The sequence below is a fragment of the Denticeps clupeoides genome, chromosome 18 (genome assembly GCF_900700375.1).
Source record: "Denticeps clupeoides chromosome 18, fDenClu1.1, whole genome shotgun sequence".
Lineage (NCBI taxonomy): Eukaryota > Metazoa > Chordata > Actinopteri > Clupeiformes > Denticipitidae > Denticeps > Denticeps clupeoides.
Window position 1 is genome coordinate 5,411,839 of NC_041724.1, and position 13,613 is coordinate 5,425,451.

General features: G+C 42.0%; 1 protein-coding gene across 5 annotated transcripts in view; it reads right to left on the reverse strand.

The window, feature by feature from the left end:
* Positions 1–13,613, reverse strand: part of frmpd3 (FERM and PDZ domain containing 3) — an 83,971-nt gene that overhangs the window by 5,703 nt on the left and 64,655 nt on the right. For 3 of the 5 annotated variants that reach the window (XM_028960428.1, XM_028960426.1, XM_028960431.1), the window contains 13 exons: positions 11,370–11,482; positions 9,448–9,599; positions 9,233–9,335; positions 8,381–8,426; positions 7,915–8,019; positions 4,858–4,965; positions 2,578–2,709; positions 2,290–2,409; positions 1,754–1,890; positions 1,537–1,663; positions 805–894; positions 514–693; positions 179–314 (listed from right to left, as the gene is read on the reverse strand). In XM_028960428.1, coding sequence (XP_028816261.1) covers positions 179–314; positions 514–693; positions 805–894; positions 1,537–1,663; positions 1,754–1,890; positions 2,290–2,409; positions 2,578–2,709; positions 4,858–4,965; positions 7,915–8,019; positions 8,381–8,426; positions 9,233–9,335; positions 9,448–9,599; positions 11,370–11,410 — 1,477 coding nt within the window. In that variant the 5' untranslated portion in view covers positions 11,411–11,482. Of the gene's footprint in view, positions 1–178; positions 315–513; positions 694–804; positions 895–1,536; positions 1,664–1,753; positions 1,891–2,289; positions 2,410–2,577; positions 2,710–4,857; positions 4,966–7,914; positions 8,020–8,380; positions 8,427–9,232; positions 9,371–9,447; positions 9,600–11,369; positions 11,483–13,613 lie in introns of those variants that run through there. The other 2 variants (XM_028960430.1, XM_028960429.1) reach the window with 2 other exon arrangements.

The following is a 13,613-nucleotide window of genomic DNA, read 5'->3' on the forward strand; positions in this document are numbered from 1 at the left end:
TACACAACAGATAGATGTGCAGCAGAGCAAATACAGTTTAAATCTAACATACAAACACATGGTTAATTTGGAAATATTTTACTCGTGTTGTATGAGAAATTTAAGCATGACATTATCATAGAATACCCTTTATTCATTTTGCGCAAACACAATAGCAAAGAGGTGACTACTAACATACCTGCCTTGATCATATGAGACTGACCAGGTGTCCTGTAGTAGATGTTTCTTTTAGGGTCCACAAAGAGCTTGTAATAGCCAGCGATCAGACATGCAAAGTTTGAAGCGTCTGGCCACTCCATCAACAACACCAGAGGCTAGAAGCAACAGCGGAGTTCAGAAGGCAAGGAAAGGCCAAAAAACACATTTTACATCCTTTTCTCTCCAGGTTTGGATAAATTTAGCATGGTTCGCATGCAGGATGCTTTTAACCTTTGTGTCTGGAAAAGTGTTTAAGTGTCACATGTAAGTTTTTTTTTACATTTCTTTCTTTCAGAACTTGACTGGAAGTTATACCTTAGCTTCCACAATAGCAACCTCCACTCTTGCCACCCCCTGGTGCTCCCGGAACAGCTGAATCTTAGCAACCCGACTGAACTCAGCCAGAACGGTGGTGAGGTTGTTCTTCAGGTCAATTACATGGCTGATGCCATGACGAGGTCCGACCAACAACGTTGTGGCTGACTGCTTGTCATCCTGCGAGGAACGATGTAAATGGCTGCGTAACCATGTTAATGTCCCACTATATCATTACGCTTAATAGCACACCCCACTGTTAGAGACTATAAATGATCAAGGTTGCTTTACCAGACCAACAGTATGGAATATCAAGCCTCCAAACGGTGGAAGGTCATTCAGGACACGCATGTACTGAAGCTTTCCCTGCAGAGGGGGGACCTGTCAAGGGAACCGTGGAAAGAGTGAAAAACATCTGAAGGTTTGAACAGCAGGGGGCACTGTACCCTAACTCTCTGGCAGTACTGGATTAACTTCAACCTTGTATTCATTGCGTGGCAGGTTGAGCACACAGAATGATGTCATAAGAATGATGAAGACTGGCAGAACACTCAGGCTGTGTAAACACCTTATGTGAAGTGACGTTCCGGACTATGAATAAATCAAGAACAAACAGTGGCTCATGGTGCAACCTTAATGATTGCCACAAAAATGGATTTCATTCATATGTACTGTAACAGTGTGTCGGTGACAAGCGACACGACAATAACATGACAATCTGGCCTGACTTGAAAAGAAAACAGTCCTGCGCTCCCTGCAGGCCCTAAAAAAAAGATTGCCACGCCTTGCCGCTATAATGCAATAACAAAAGGCACGCTCCGTAATTTCTGCTCAGAAGGAGCATCGTCCCGGCACATATATTCGCCAGAGAAGAGTTAAGTAGCTTTTCCTTTTAGCACTGACTCAATTGATTTCTCATCACTCTCTGGCACCTTCTGAGAGGCAGGAACCGAGCAATCAAAATATTGTTTGGCGTGCAGCATAATTCACGCTGGCAACCGTTTCATTACACTGTGGAAGCACCTTGTTGCCGGCGGGGGGAGGGTGCTGATATGTCTTTAGGAGCTGGGAGAGAGTCTTGCAGACGTTTTTTTCCTTCACCGTTGGAAGGAGGGTCAGGGGGAGGAACGGTTCCAGTCCCCATTCCTTCCTGTGAAAGGACAGGAAAAACAACAAAACATTATGTTTTAGAATTCTTGGATTCATGCACATAATGGTAAAATCAATGACAATCACTTACTCGACATGTTTGAGCGAGATCTTCTGATTGGGTCTTGCTATGGAAACGGTGATGTAAATGTGCAGGGCCGCCAGTCTCAGTGTGACATCAGATTTCCAGTCCGTGCCAAAACGCTCTTTGATTACATCATTGCGACTCTGTTGACGTGATGTGATAGACTTCATTGCATGCATTTCTTTTCCGTCTGATGGCTGTAGTCTCAAGTTTAGGCACAATTGGTAGTTTTGGGTGATTATCGCCGCCTGCCAAACTGACACGGCTGCATCACATTCGCCCCCACACATAGATTTGGCTGCCAAGTGCTGCATCATTTCAACATTTACTATTCAGGAAGGCAGAGACAAAAACAAACCTGCCCAACAATGACATACATTAATTACAAATGTGTCTGCAAGTTCCTTTTTTTCTTTTTTTTATGAACAGTGGCTGAAGGGTAGTTTTGCTTAATGGCAGTTCACTATACAGAGAACCATTGGGTCCTTGAAAAATCTCAACATAAAGCTTAGCACACGAGTAAAGTAAAGTCTGCATGATACCTGTATGTAGAGATACTCAAAGGCTGCGGGATCTCTTCTCAGTAGATCTGCAGGGTCTTTAGGGAAGAAGCAGATTCGGAAAAGACACTTCATCCCTTGGAAGTAAGTCCTGTGCACCACCTGAGGACATTCACACCGACATTCAAAACAAATGCCACAAATTTCAGCCTTTAATGATAAAAAGTCAGAGTTTAGTCATGCAAATTGACAGGAATAATTACAACTCACTGTCCTTTTGTTAGTTACTATCTGTGATTTCATAAACTGTAATTTTTTAAGTGTACGTACATGAGACAGAGGCTGGTTCTCCTGCAACAAGTGTAACTTCTGCCTCTGGTCCAGCCCACCGGACTCCAGGACCAGTGCAAAGTGCTCAATGTAGCGCAGGGAGAGGCGGTCCTGGAGGGAAGATATTACATCCTGCAGAACAGAAGAAAATTCATGTCATTAGCGCTCTACCATGTATACAGTGGAGATGACCACATCAAATCTAGTCAAGTTGCTACACCAACACCTCTGGATAATCTGTAGAGATTCTATACAGAGGAATGGTCTGAGACCTAGGGCCTCACAACCCTAACAGGTTTTGGGGTCCAGGTCAGAGGATGGACCATAGAAGACGCTTTATTTTGTCTTTATTTGGACATATGGTGCTGCAAGCTCCAATAAAGATTCAGTTCTGCATACAAAATGTCCTTGCACATCATGATGCAACCACCCTAACCAGGTTTCCAGGGGTACGGGTGGGAACAGACCCACAACATGTCAAAATTTCCACCATATGTCATATATTAATGCAGTTCATTATAACTAAACCTGACTTGAGTATTTATAAACCACATGCTTATGCTATCATTTATGGAACTCTGTACTTAACCAACAGTGACCCTTGGAGCTTTTATAATATATTATTTGTATACTTTGGGCTTTCCTATTATCGTCCTCTATGCTATCAGTTTCCATCTCCTCTGTTGAAATTCTAGCATTTGTTCTAGAAGGATCATTGTCCTGTCCTTCTTCATAACACTGTTCATCACTCTGGCCACCAGAAAAAAAATCCCCCTCCTTAAAGTACATTCAGGACACGCATGTGGAAAGCTTTCACAGTTTGAAGCTGATCTCCACCATCTCTAGAGAAACCCTGAACAGATTAGCAATGATCTCAAGGGAGGCTATAGATCAGAGAAGAAACATGGAGCACTTAATCAAGGATTTTGCTGGAGTCAAATCCATGTTGGTAAAACTGTGATGCCATTAAAGGTTTTCATGTCATTCTGTGATCCATGAGCAACTGGCAAATCCACCCCTGGGATATGGGATAAAGATCAGAGACATGTTCACCATGAACCATGTAGGGACACACTGCATATCATATAGTCTGTGAGACAAAAATTCCAACTTTTTTTGGTGAAAATCTTCAAGTTTTGAGCTTGAAAATGGCCGTAATGAGTTTTATTGTAATTCCAAGAATTTCTCTATAGGCCCAGATTTTTGTCTGAATGTCATGATAAAAAAGAAAATAAGTAAAACCCACCACTGGTAGATACTACATACATTTTTTGGAATATGTTTGTGTTACAGTCTTGAAAAAAGAGGGGTTTTCTCATAATCAGGGTTGTCTTATATTTGGGTCAGTATGATTTCTAAACTAACTTTAAACCATTGAGACAACAAAGTCCATCTCAGTGTTGACTCTGAGTTACATCAGGGCCTTCAAAAGAATACCTTTATAAACAAAGTGTTGTGATACATTGAATATTGCCTACCAAAGGCGACCTTGTAGTTTTCAAATTTTTGATATTTTTGTCTCAGAGTGGCATGCATGGGAGGTTTTTCAACCTCCCATGCATGGCACTCTGAGACAAAAAAATAATCATGTGGCTTGATATTTAGCCCTTTTCTATTTTCATTTGCATTTTACACTTTGGTTTGATTAGATTCAATTAGGATGACAGCAGAGAGGTCTTTATTCCCATTTATTTCCAGAAAAACAGACGGAGAAAAGGGGGGGACGGAAAATGGCCCATCAAGAGATTTCTGAATTTCAAGCAGCATGAAAAGAAATGCTAATGGATTCCCTTTCTCTGGCATCACTTCTTCATCTAAAACCAGATGCCTTTTTACATACTGGAGTGTCAATGCACTTTGGTGCTCAGAATTTAATTTAATACCTTTGGCCTTCAAAAAATAAATTATTATTTTTTTTACAGTTTTTTCAGATCACATGCAGCTATGCTTCACAAATTGCACTGTATTGATGTCAGACATTATTCTTTTTGTGAGTCTGTTACATGAAATATAGTTTCACAGAATTTTTGTATAAAATTCAATTTAATGTGAAAGATGGCACAATTATTACTGCAGTCACTATCAATCTCCAACATGATTATTATTTAGTTTTATGGACATTTTCGTTTTGTAAATTTTCACTTAGAGCATTATTTTCTGAACATAATCTCAAGCAGCATGCAACCAAGACAGCATGTCACCAATGTGCACGGGACTGTACATTGGGATCCTTCTGTCCATGTAATTAGATAGCTTTGGTCTTTCGATTCATTCACTCACCCTGACTGTAGTGCGACTGTCAAATGTAAAAGATTTGATCTGTCCATTCTCCAGGAACACCTTCAACACGTTAGGTATGAGCAGCAGTGAGTCGTCTTTGAGCATTGTCTAAGAAAACAAATCAAAGAGAGAATGAGTAAAAGAAAAGAGAGAGGGCAAAGAAAATTGGGAAAAATGAAGCAAACATTGGAATCAACCTCATTAAGCTGCTTAAAGACTAAAAGATTGTGGCTATAGTCTATAGACGTCCTATAGACTCTATAAATCTATATTTATAGAGCCAGTCTACCCATGTGTAGAGAGATTATAGAAGGTCATTGGATAAACCACTGAAAACCGACAAGGGAATGTTTCATTCCAAAAGCAATAAAATCATCTTACCTTAATCGTACCCAGGAAGTCACTGAATAGGTACAGGGACACTACATTGTCTCATTATCATTATCTGTGTGTGTGTGTGTGTATCTAATTTCTTCTGCACATCGCTTTAAGGTGTACGTGTGAACAAGCGCTCATTTACCTTTCACTCCTTGTCCTTCATAAATTAGGAGGACTTACCCATATCTGAAAAAAAGCTATTTCTGGTCCTTATTACAGACTTGGTCTCTATGCTGGAAGTCATTAGTATCATGTGACCACAGACACAACCATAAAGGGTTCCTCAGTTTTAAGTCCTTTGGAAGCAAGGTGTGTTGTCACACTTGCTCCAGGCGGTTTGAATGCAGAATTCAAAGCATGTTTATTTCCCTTTAAACGATTAAACAAGTAAATTGCCAGTTGTTCAATGCATCCTCTGACTCATTTGACAATATGTCAGCACAACGCATCCTGTGGCAATTGCTATTTAGGAGATGAAATGCTATATAATGAATGACTCTAAAGTTCCTCAATACAGACGCCGCCATTTCTTTGATGTTTGATATAACAAAAAAATATTGAAGCACACAATCCATTTAATTTGTCCTAGACAAAACAAATACCATTAAAAAGAGTAATTTGGGTCCAGACTGTTCATTTTATGCAAGAAAATTCTTAAAACAAAAACTTATTTTAAATGTGAACCATCTTTCAGAAAGACAAGGTCCATAACTTAAATCTTTTACTTACAGTGTATCTATGTGTATAACTTATAAGCCATTAAACTAAAACAAATCTTAAGACAACCTATGTCTTGCAATAAGCAAGCAATATACAGTCCCAGTCAAACACTGGACACACTAAAATATTGAATAAAATGTTTAGTTCTAACTTGGACCGAATGCACAAGCTGCATATTCTAGATCTAGTCACATGACAATATGCAGGTCCACCAACTTGCAACCACCATCGATAGACCATCAGGACAGGCCATGTAGTGATGGGATGTTCAGTTCGATATCCCATCGGTGTACAATCAATTGATGCACAGTCAAATGAATCACTGGAATGAGGAATAATTAAGCTTACATCCACAGCAGATAATGTAGACTAAAACCACCTAACTATTGTATTGACTGGTACTGTATACAACTCTATGTTATTAGATAATCGGGCGTTTGAAACACCACTATGCATAGCACATAAACATATAGGGCAACATGCTGTAGGGGATCGAATCTTATCTACTAATATGTCTCAGACCTGGGTTCAAATAGCTGCAGGACATTGAGCGAATGACTGAGTCTGGTTGCCGTGTCCGTTATTTACGACTCCACTGGCTCTTCTTCTCCACCAGGCAGACTCAATCACAGGCCCGCATGTGCTATTTGAAAGACCACAAATACTATTTGTTACCCAGGTTGGGGGTGTGATGGGAAGAGCATGTCTGCATCCATCCATAAAAAAATAAAGAAGAAAAAAAAAGGCAGATTTTAAGCCTCCGGTCACTAAAAGTTCAGAAGGAGGTGTCTGTCCATGCCTCTGGAGAGGAGACGTTAAAAGGTTGTATTTAGCATAACAGAGTGTGTCAGTATGGGAACAGGCCTCTGTGCAGACAGGAGATATGGGCAGCGGGAAGGCCAGGTTTCGATGAGAGGAAGGCCGTGAGCAGTTTCTCTTCTTCTTTTTTTTACATTTATTTTTAACTTCCAATCTCAAGTCAACACAAACAGAATTTCGCTGTCGAATGAAAGGCCACGCCCTGTCTCTCATCCCCCAACGGTACGGTGCTGTATTAACTACTTAATATTCAGAGCACGGGCTTATGTGCGCTAATGAGCGGGTCTGATGATTGGCATGGTTTGGCGGCTCGGTGAGTTCCGATCGATCTTTACCGATTTGCGCCTTCTAGGCCTGATCAGCAAGTCTCGTCCTCCGGGAGAGCAGCAGCCGCCTCCCATCGCTTCTCGTTAATAAAGCGGAGAGGCTGCACCCGAGGGTGTCACGTTCACTCTTGACAGAGGGGACTGCATGGAACACAAGCCATGGAAGCACACGTTAGCATGGGCTCCATTCGTGCCACGCCCATGCTTGCTGCGGCTAGTTGCATCATTTGCATACAGGGCAAGCCGTGGTCCTGAGAGCAGGTGCATCTCTGCTCAGATCCTCTGTCATATCTGACCAGTCTGGGGTCTTCATGTCTAAAATGTAAAGCCATGTTAAAGCCATTTTTTTTATGAACATATCTTATTCCGCTCTATCATCAGCTAACCTCTTGGGTAAATTGCCATCTGTTCTTAAAGCTGAAAACAATTTCCAGTCAACAAAGCACACAGAGCTAAAGGCTAAAATGTTATTCATCACATGCACTGCTATCAATAGTTGGAACCACTGCCTTTTGCACAAATCTCCAATTTTTTTTTTCTTGGACTGAGAGCAATGTGACACGTTGCTAAGACCTGCCAAGCCTAACATCTCCAAAGAGGGGGGGAAGAGGATTGTTCACTTCAGGAAAAAGAGGAACTTTCTGATTCATTCAAGCTCTTCTACACTGGAATCTTAATGTCTGTCATGAAGTGTGTTAGACTGGAAACCACAAGAGACATGAACCAGAGAGCGTGCGAGGCTGTGAGAGGAGTATAGAGAGTGTATGAGAGTGTGTGTGTTCATGGGTGAATGCGAGGCCCATGAAGAACCTACTGAATCTGGATCACTGATGGACACTTGTTCAGAGAAACGGACTTTTGGTGGGTTGGTCCGCAGGCGCTCTTTCTTGGCTGCGCTTATGAAAGCAGACTTAGGAGACTGAAAGGGAATAAAAAAGGACAGTCACTCACACACACAAACACACACACACACTCACATACAAAAAATCACATCAAACTAATGGAAAAAAAATTACATTGCAAAAGTACATTTTGCAAAAGCTAATTCAGTTAGATGGTTAAATGAATGAGACACTATCATTACATGCACGGATGGGTGCAACTCTGCAATTAGGAATTGTTGGCATGGGGGAATTGCACATAAATTGGGATCTTTCCAAACCGAAGAAAAACAATACGCTGATTCGTTCTCTACCTCAATGATGGCGTTTGGCTATGACGGGCGATCAGCAACACACATGAACATTTCCAGGCATTTCTATCAGTGAACGGCAGCTTACCTGTTGGGGCTGCAGAACAGTCAGCACGATGGAATCTCTGCAGCGTCTGGAGGGGTAGATGGATGTGAATGTGCGGTTGTGCTGCATGCTGGCAAATGCCTCCCACCCCTGTGCAACCCCATCATTACAACTTATGTCGTTTGAGGCCGGCAGCTCTCATGTTTATAGAGTGCCAAGTGCTGTAAAAATTGCCTGCCTGTTTCCATCTGCTTCCACGTGCAAACAACATGAATTATTGCTGCAAAATGCACTTCATGCACCTTTCACCAACCGTTCAATACAGTGAATGTGGCCACAAGACCATCTTTGGCGCTGCCAGTTCTTCTATGAAATGATTTGCGAGATGAGACTACAGGGCATGTGAGAAAACAATTTGCCAAAAACTCCAGTCTGTTTATTTGTAATTCAAGTTGAGTATAGTGTTGGCAAATCTGTCAAAATACTGTGCGATGTTGCAGTCCAAGGTTGTCATCGCTTAGCAGTCTTCTGAAATCATCTGTTTTCAGGTGTCAGTCATATGCAACAGATAAATTATTTGATAGGAGGAGGTGAGGAATTAACAGATTTTTGTTAACAACATTGGGCAGGAATTACTCCTGTATTATAACTCCAGAGTAATTACCCTGTGAAAACCATTTTATAATCCGGCCAACATGGTACATTCCTCTATGGGTATTGTCCAAGAGAAACATAATGAAAGATTTGGAAAACAGGTACATGTAATTGGCAATTTTTAAAACACTTGGCATTTCCTACACGATGTGAGGGAGACGGTGCACTGAACAATGAACAAATGGAGCCAGAGCCAGTTGTGGTGCTGGCAGACCCTCTGCTGACAGTAAAGGATGTTACCTTACAAGGTCTATGACTTTTTCACGGGACACGTCGCTCACGGGCTCATTGTTGATGGCAAGTATCTGATCTCCAGGGAAGAGCTTTCCGTCTGAAGGACCATCTAACAAAGGAACGCATAGATGGCACACACGGATGCTGAGAAAGAACGTGTGTGAGACCCATGGACAGGTACTAAAAGAAAACATACAAATTGTGTGTGTGTGTGAACGTACCCGCTGAGACAGAGCGTATGACAACGGGCCGTTCACTGCCAGCGATGAAGCCGAATCCGTGCGTGGGATGACGCTGAACGCAGACCTGTCGAGCTGAACCAGGCGTCAGACTACCACTGTTCTCAACATCATGGCTCTCTAACATGGCAGGGCTGCAACACACACACACACACACACACACACACACACACACACACAGAGTCATACAAACAGGATAAAAACACACTACTTGTCATGAAGCCATAATCCAATCTGCCCTTTCCCTGGTCTTACAATTACCCTCTAGAACACATGAGAGGAAGCACAATTTGGAATTAATTCATTCAGGAAATGATTCTCAATTTGATTTGTTCAATGAGAAATTGAATTTAGCCCAGATCTGCTTCAATACATATACAGGTTTCACTTCTTCATTCGTATGGAATGGTTGTGTAGTGGTGCTATGATGTGGAGAATTATAAAGACAGACCAGCTCTATGTTACTAGGGATCAAGCAAGAATCTTACTAGTGATCACTTTTTGGCATCCTGGTCCTGGAATGTCTCTTCTACAAATTATTAATGCCCTTATTGACAGTACAGATACAAATCTTGCTCCAGGCTAACATGAAATTCATTATGTGGTCTTGTAGTTATCATTCTCATCTTTCATTTCTAATAAGATGAAACTACATGGTGAGCACTTATCTCTTCCCCATCACATGACAGCATCATTGCCGGTATCATTTCTAGAATCTGTTGTGTTGCTAATTTTTACCCAGCTTTACCTTATTCGCACACACAAGTCTTGATACTAACTCTCTCTCTCTCTCTTTATATATATATATGTTTAAAATTGTAACTTTTCAGATGAATTCACACTGCATTTCACTTCACTTTGACGCAGTGTCAATTATTAAGTCCAGTTTATCACAGAGTCCCCCTGTTAGACACAGACAAAGTTAAATTCACCTTAGTTAGGCTGTCCTAGTTAGGGTACCGGGCCACTGTAGCACTAATATACCACTATAACCACATATTTCAGTATCGGTCGTACAGTGCAACCGTCTGCCGCTGCTTCTGTTTGTTTTTCTCCGAGACACGGAATCAAGCGCCCAGACTACTGGCAGACCCCAGTGAAGAGACCAGCAAATAAATCCTGGTTCCTGACAACTGCTAAACAAGGACATACCATGAAACAATCCAGAGGGTCACCACAGACACCACCACCGTTACAACTACAGCTATAGGGATCTTCAAATGGACCAGTAACATCATTATGGACACGTAATCTAGACCATGACACTGACTACATCCTGGACTTCTCCAACCCTACAACTGTAGGACTTATTATTATATCATCAACCCTGCACTGACACCATTTGCAGGCTCACTCTACCCTGGAAGGGGGTCCCTTTCTGTATCACTCTGTCCCAAGGTTTCTTTTTTTTTGTGAGGAGAAGGGTCAAGTGTGGGGGGTGTCAACTGTAGGGCCTGTCAAAGTCCACTGAGACATACTGTATGTGATTTTGGTCTATATATGAAATAAATGTTGTTGTTGTTTCTTGCATGCAAGTCTCTATGGGGAGGTATTTAGAGCCACATCACTGTTGATATATATGTATCAGGCTGCTCATTTTTGCTCATTCTGCTCAAGTTTTGCCAGAAGATCAACAGTGATGCGGTTCTAAATACCTCCCCATAGAGAATAGAATTGCTGTGGAGAATTGCATGCTAGCAGTGTGAATTCATCTGAAGAGTGACGATTTGCTAGTTCAATAGCTTTATTCCAGACCACTTGTTCTGTCTTGCATCGACCGTGAAGTTTTTGATGGTGAGTTTGCAACAACAGTTTATAAAACCTGTTGCAGTGTAAATGATCACCAGGCCAGTATGTGAGTTATGAAGATGTCTTAATGGAGCGTGCGGGAGTGTGCAGCCCACCTGTCAGATTCTTGTGTGTGTCCATCCTGGACCTGGGCCATCCCCTGTGAGGACAGTGGAGGATGGGGTTTGGTCTCACAGCAAGGTATGCTACCTGTTGTGCACTCATTCACCTGTGCAAGGGCGCAAAAGGGAAAAGTGGGTGAGGCGATAAGCATGAAAGCGTCTCGGCGGTGGAGCATGAGAGCCAAAGCGGTGGGTGTACTGTGTAGGATCAGAGGATACTACGACTCGCTGTTTGTCCTCTGCTCGCTATATTGATTCTGTATTATGCGTGTTTGTCTTTGCACTCGTCTCTGCTTGTGTGGTATTTGTACAGCTTTACATGGCACGGGCGCCACAATTTACAGAGAGATTTCAGATGGCCGAGAGAGGGGAACTTTAAAACACTTTGACTCCTGGTTCTACACAACCATCAGAAAGCACTTAAATCTGGGGGTGCTGGCTTAATGGTCAGAACATGAAAAGGTTTTTTTTCTGTCTCTTTAGCAAACTGCAAATGGAAGCTGAAGATAGACAAACAGGAAGGAAGCCTGACCAGTCTGAATCTGTAAGACGAGACAGTTTCTCACCCAGAGTGAAATACACTAAATATATTCCCAATCATGAATTTGAACCTCTGGAGATACCTTGATCATGCTGTATAGTTAATGGCAGGCACATTGAGGATAGACTCAACAATCAGAATTCTTCATGGTTGGTATGGCAGCACCGCAGGTGACTATGACAGATTTCAGGAGAATGTTACTTTACTTTATTTAGAATGTTGCCAGATTGCTTGGATTTGAGTTTGATATTTTGTCAACAATAGACGTTGAGGATCGTAATTCTACTTGAAGTATGTTAGCCGCTTTTCTGGATGATTGTGGGCTAAAACCAACACGTCTGGCAACACTGCTTGCACTACTTTGTGCATGTGACAATCAAGCAAAAGGACCGTGTGGGTATCTACATTGTAAAAAGTGTCTGTGAACAGTCTCAGTCATCCAGGTGAATTTGTCTGAAAGCTGAGTCATGGTAACTGGACTTTCTTTCTTTACGGAAGAGACGTTTCTTTCTGCATCCACAGAACTTTGTCAATCTGAGGGCAGTTGGCTTGTGACCACAAATTTATCCTCCAGGTTGGTTTCATCTCACTCCTGCCTTGAATAGGCTTGTTAAGTGATACAAAGGCAGGGGAGGGTGGTGCAAAGATGTGACAGCTCCACCCTGGCAGCTCCTCCTGCCCCCATTAATTGGACCTAATTTTTTGGGGGGATGGATGAAAGGGCAGCATTATAGGTTGAAGATAAGTTAGGTACATTTACAGCATTTATCAGAGCAACATACAATAAGTAGTTACAGGGACAGTCCCCCCCCCGGAGCAACTGTCTTGCTTAGACACAATGGTAGTAAATGGGATTTTAACCTGGGTCTTCTGGTTCATAGGCGAGTGTGTTACCCACTAGGCTTCTATCACCTTATGGCTGAGGCCTCCACCTCTGTTGAGTGAGGGGTTGTTGATTTGCACATGCAAAGCTTCCCTCACTTCTCTCTCAAATCCCCTATCTTCCATGTCCAATATTTGAACATTTTCATCCAAAAAATTAGTGTCCTTTGTCCTTAAGATGAAGGTACACTGCTGTTTCTGTCCCTTAGGTGTTTCTCCTTCCTCCTGTGTAGTGGCTCTTTGGTTTCCCCAATGTAAAACTTGTGATGTACAATGTACAGCGGTGAAGAGGACACTCTTTTTGGATGAAAAGTTCAAATATTAGAAGTCCATTTGCCATGACTCAACTTTTAGACGTTGTAAAAAGTGCTGTACAGATAAAAAAAATGGATTGTTTGATAACCAGCCAGCAATCCTTTCTAGCCTGTGGTCCGATTATTTCATCCGGAATAAATACTTGATGTGACATGCCACAAGAACTTTGAAAACATGGCCCCTTGTGTCTTTTATTTTCTGCAGCATATGTCAAAAGATATCTGAACCATTTATATGTGCTCAACCTCTGTTAAAGCCCATATAAAAAGAGTGCACCCCCTGTCATTCACGCCTTTTAAAGCTTCAGTGATTTTAAATGATCGCTGGACTCTGCCCCTCGAAGATGAGACGGCTGCATTTTTTAAAAGAGTCCATAGGTTGAGAGTGTAAATGCATTGTGCCTACGGCTCCAACTCTTCTCTTAGGCCCCATAAAATAATTTAATTCAGTGCGGCGCGGTTCAGCAATGGAGGAGGAGAAGAACCGATTCCACCGCACCA